Below are 5,239 nucleotides of genomic sequence, written 5' to 3'. Positions count from 1 at the left end.
TTCCTAAAGTCTCTTCTTCTTCTAGACACCTAAATACAGAAGTGCTGAAAGTTTCCAAAATCAAATTCTACTCTTCTCTGGCTACATTCAGCTCTTTTTCTCACACATTGCATCAGCCAAAACGACTTGATTGTATTTTCAAAATATATCCAGAACATAACTACTTCTCACCACCTCCACCCCTACCCTTATCCAAGTTACCATTTATTCTCAACTGGATTATACAGTAGCTTCTAATTCATATTGGCTTTTTTTTGGGGGGGTGCCAGTCGTGAGGCCTGGGCATTGTCCCTCAACTCTTCAGCTCAATGCTAGCGGCCTACCACTTGAGCCACAGTGCCACTTCCGGCTTTTTTGCTTATGTGGTGCTGAGGAATCAAACCCAGGGCCTCATGCATGCAAGTCAAGCACTCTATCCCTGAACCACCTTCTCAGCCCTCATCTTGGCTTCTTATAAGAAGCCTTTTGCCAACAAAAAGCCAACAATAACTCGTTTGACTTATTGTAGTGGCCTTATGTGAAGGGCCTAGTCATGTAAGGATTGAGGAATGACCAATGGACTTGACAATGGAGAAGTGACTGGCAACCTTGATGAGACCGCTGTCACTGGAGTTATAGCTGAAAGAACTGGAAACCGATGGATCCTTTCTGTGGTGGACTCTTTCATGCTCTCCAGTGTTTTCTACTCCTTGGTTCTGTAATAACTCAACAACAACAAAAAAAAAAAATCACTATTTTCTTGCATTTGCTCTTCCTTCTGCCAGGACCACCCTTCCTCTAGACAGTCGTTTGTACCTACCCCTCCTGAATTCAGATGTGTGTTAAAATGAGCTTCGAAGAAATTCAAGACTCCAGTGGTGTAGTACCATCAGGTAACCCTGCCTGATAGAGGGTAAACAGAGTATTTGTTCAATGAATGGATGTTTCCTTCCTCTCGAGCACATAGTTATTACCAAAAACGTGCGCGTGTACTCTTAAGACTCCAGAGCTAACACCTTGGGCTCGAGAACTAAAAATAGCACACATCATTAAATCTAAACCCAGCGACCCTTTCTTAGAAGACATACGGTATCGCTTCCGCCCGGACTCCACTAGCTCAAATCTCTAAAGAGGAGGCGGTGGCCTTACGTCATCAGTGTGCACCCAGCCGGCCCCGCGACGCGCCGGCAGCTGGCGCAGCCCTTCGCTCGCCCGGCCTCCCCCTCCCAGGTTCCGCGCTCGGGTTCCGCCATGGAATCCAACAAGGATGAAGCTGAGCGCTGTATCAGCATCGCCCTTAAGGCCATCCAGAGCAACCAGCCCGACCGGGCGCTCCGCTTCTTGGAGAAGGCACAGCGGCTGTACCCAACGCCGCGTGTTCGCGGTGAGTGTGAGGTGCCGGAGAGACGGAGGGGACATTAGAACTGATGGGGGGGAACTCGGGAACGGACCGACAGGAGCAGTTGGGGAAGGGGGAGGGGTGACGAGGCGCAGTTACGCTTGCGCAGTAGGGGCGCGCGCTGGCTGCTGGGAGTTGTAGTCTTTCTTTCCCGCGCCTCTGCAGGATGCTAGACACCTAAACACCTTGGTGGTCCCAACATCTGCTTTCGGGTTGCTGCCGGAACCCTTTGAATATGAAGTTTCCTAGAATGAGTCGCACTGACAGGCCGAGCAAAAGGAACTCACCTGAAAGGGAATCCGAACTACTTTTCCCAAGGGGCCGTGCTGTGGCCCGGAGTCAGTTGCCGGCCTGGGAAAAATTATAGTTCAGGAAAATAAACATAGCTGTAGCCAGGGATAAACCGGATTTTAGCGAAGAAAACACTTCCAATCTTCGGACGCCCTGGAAAGACACATTCATATCTTCACTCACTCCAGACCAGGGCCGGAGACCACTCCACCACCCTGGACGGCCTGTCCCGAAACCCTGCTCTTCACTCTCTCCTGCAGTGGCTTCCCTGAGGTGCTGAGTGGCCTAAGCAAGGAATCCACTATTCCTCGCTTCTTTATACCCAGGATATCCCCCCCCCCTTTCTGTTTCTTGTTTTTTGTGCAGGTCCTGGGGCTTGAACTCAGGGCCTGGGCACTGTCCCTGAAGTTTTCGCCCTAGCCCTCGGCATAAAAGTCTCACAAACTTTCCTGTCGGGATGGCTTTGAACCACAATCATCAGATCTCAGCCTTCTGAGTAGCTAGGATTGCAGGCATGAGCCACTGACACAGTGCTCCTTTTTGGAACTTTTTTTTTTTTGTCCGTCGTGGGGCCTGAACTCTGGGCCTGGGCACTGCCCCTCAGCTCTTCAGCTGTAGACTAGCACTCTACCACTTGAGCCTCAGCCCCATTTCCGGCTTTTTCTGCTTATGTGGTGCTGAGGAATCGAACCGAGGGCCTCATGCATGCAAGGCAAACACTCTACCACTGAGCCACCTTCCCAGCCCCTGAAACTTTTTTTAAACGATTTTTTGTTGTTTTGTGTGTATGTTCCAGTCCCAAACTGGGCGCTGTCCCTGAGCTTTTATACTCAACGCTAGTGCTTTACCACTTGAGCCACAGCTCCACTTACGGTTTTTTGGTGGTTAATTGGAGATGAGTCTTAGGAACTTTCCTTCCTAGGCTGGCTTCAACTGCAATCATCAGATCTCAGTCTCCTGAGTAGCTAGGATTACAGGTATTAGCCACCAGAACCCAGCTTCTTTACATTTTTTAGTAAGTTGTTCTAAATACAAGTTGGAAAGGAAAAAGGCACAGGGCTGCTTGATGATTGCACTTAGTAAACTGTCTGGTGTTAACTGGCGTTGAAAATTAGAAGACCTAGATCTCACCATGAATGACCATGTGACCTTTTTGAGATTGGGTTTCCTTATGCAGAAGATTAGGGAGTTGGTGCAGATAATGTGAAAAGTAAGAATACCCAGCTGGGTCACGTGGAGCTCAATTGTAAACCCATCACTTGGGAGGCTGAGGCAGGAGGATGGTGATTTCAAGACTTCATTGTCTACTACATAAGAAAATCCTATCTCAAAAAAAAAGCAAAGTAAAATTAAAAAGAAGTCAGGCACTGGTGGCTTACACCTGTAATACTAGCAACTCACAAAGCTGAGGCTGAGGATTGTGGTTCAAAGCCAGCCCAGACAGGAAATCCATGAGACTCTATAGCCAATTAATCACCAAAAAGCCAAAAATGTAGCTGTGGCTCAAGCGTAGAATGCTTGTCTTGAGCTGAAAAATGTCAGGGACAGCACCCAGGCCCTGAGTTCAAACTCCGGATGAGAAAAGGCGGGGAAGGGGGGATCCTCTCACAGGGCTCTTCAATATGAACAGCTCTTTTGCATGCATTTGTCACTCATCCTGCTTGTGTGAGTGGCAGCACAAGATTATTATCTTTGTTCAATCGATGAGGAAATATATCAGTGATTAGGGACTTGCTCAAGATATCACAGCTAGAAATGAGAAAGCTATAAACCTATAAGAATGAAATAGGCGGTGCTGGGAAGGTGGCTGAGTGATAGAGTGTTTGCCTCACATGCATGAGGCCCTGGGTTCGATTCCTCAGCACCACATAAACAAAAACAAAGCCGGAAGTGGGCGCTGTGGCTCAAGTGGTAGAGCTCTAACCTCGAGCTGAAGAGCTAAGGGACAGCACCCAAGCTCAGAGTTCAAGCCCCATGGCCAACAACAACAAAAGCCTCCTCACCTTACCTGCCTACGTTATGAAACGGAGAAAGGGGGATGCTGGCAGAAGAGGCTGCCAGGACATCTGAACTTTCCTCCCTCCTGACTCCACAGGTTGATCTTTGGCCTGTTTGCCTCCTCTTGGAGAGGCTCACAGTCTGTATGTGCCAGAACTCCTGAGATAACCTGCCCAAGGAGCTTCCTTTGAAATAAATCACTCAGTAAGTGAGGAGCACAGTGGGGTGCAGGCTCTCCAGCTGCCAGGATTCTATTTCACTGCTACTGCTACTGCTGGGACACTGAAGAGCAGACAACCCAGACAAGATGGCAGTGGCAGGGACTCTGGATACAGGAACATGTCTCTGGTGCCAGTTCAGTAGCCTGGCCAGTGTCCTTTTAGGCTCAGGCACTGGAATTGCCTCAGACACTAGTTTCACCTGGTGGATATTTGTCATATTTGTTCTCTTCTAGAAAGCCTGTGGGCTTCATCTACATAAACCCGCAGCCTTGCACTGACTCAAGGAACTGGGGCTAGTTAATAGTTAAAGTCTAGAATAAGGAAAATTTTAGGAAAATATTAAGTGGTTGTCTATGCTAGATGCTTTGGGTTTGAGTACATTCCAATGCTCATTTAATGCATTTTTATTGTGGCTTTTTTGTTTGTTTGCAAAGCCCTGTGCTGGGTGCTATATCAAGAATGGCAAAATGTGATCTCTTACCTCAGAGATGCAGGCTTTCAGGGGAAAAAAAGTATATATTGGAGGGCACAAGATAATACTGACTTTACAAGAACTTAGCATAGTGTTAGATGTTGAGAGCTTAAGATTGAAGATGGAAAATCTAGTCTCTACCATCTGAGGAGGAATGTTGGAGATAAGACAGTCACAAGTCAGTTACAAGTGTATGTTGTAGCTAGAGCACACAAATAATGGTATCTCATAGAGGGAAAGCTTGTTCAGAGTATAACATGAGAGTATTTGAGCTGAGGCAATATTTGGAGGAATGCATTCTAGAAAACACAGGAAGCCGAAAATTGTAAGAGGGTTTAGAAGGCATTACTTTTAGGGAGATTGAAAAACAGTAAGGTGGGAATTCATATAAAGGATTCAGATTAGAAAATAAAGTGAGGCTAGATTATGATCTACTTTTCTACCAGACTAAGGTATTTTCACTTTATTTGGTAGTTAGTGAGGAAACAAAGTTTTGTTTTTTGCAGGTGTGTGTGGGTGTGTTATTAGGACTCCATCTTGGCCTCACACTTGTCAAATGCTCTACCACTGAGCTACACACACACACACACATACGCACACACGCACACGCACATACACACTGAGGTTTTTCATGACAAGAATAAGATAAGGGTAATATTCTTTTTTTTTTTTTTTTGGGGTCCAGTCATGGGGCCTGAACTCTGGGCTTGGGCACTGTCCCTCAGTTCTTCAGCTCAAGGCTAGTGCTCTACCACTTGAGCCACAGCACCACTTCCAGCTTTGTTCTTTTTGCTTATGTGGTGCTGAGGAATCGAACCCAGGGCCTCAGGCATGCAAGGCAAGCGCTCTACCACTGAGCCACCTTCCCAGCCCCAAGGG

The 5,239-nt window shown here is 47.2% G+C and overlaps 1 protein-coding gene across 3 annotated transcripts in view; it reads left to right on the top strand.

The window, feature by feature from the left end:
- The first annotated feature begins 1,149 nt into the window (after positions 1 to 1,149).
- Dnajb12 (DnaJ (Hsp40) homolog, subfamily B, member 12) overlaps positions 1,150 to 5,239 on the top strand; it is a 22,557-nt gene continuing 18,467 nt past the window's right edge. For 2 of the 3 annotated variants that reach the window (XM_013025680.1, XM_013025682.1), the window contains exon 1: positions 1,160 to 1,363. In XM_013025680.1, coding sequence (XP_012881134.1) covers positions 1,231 to 1,363 — 133 coding nt within the window. In that variant the 5' untranslated portion in view covers positions 1,160 to 1,230. Of the gene's footprint in view, positions 1,364 to 5,239 lie in introns of all 3 variants that reach the window. The other variant, XM_013025681.1, reaches the window with a different exon arrangement.

Source organism: Dipodomys ordii, unplaced genomic scaffold (assembly GCF_000151885.1).
Source record: "Dipodomys ordii isolate 6190 unplaced genomic scaffold, Dord_2.0 Scaffold86, whole genome shotgun sequence".
Lineage (NCBI taxonomy): Eukaryota > Metazoa > Chordata > Mammalia > Rodentia > Heteromyidae > Dipodomys > Dipodomys ordii.
This window is presented reverse-complemented; position numbering and strand designations above follow the sequence as displayed.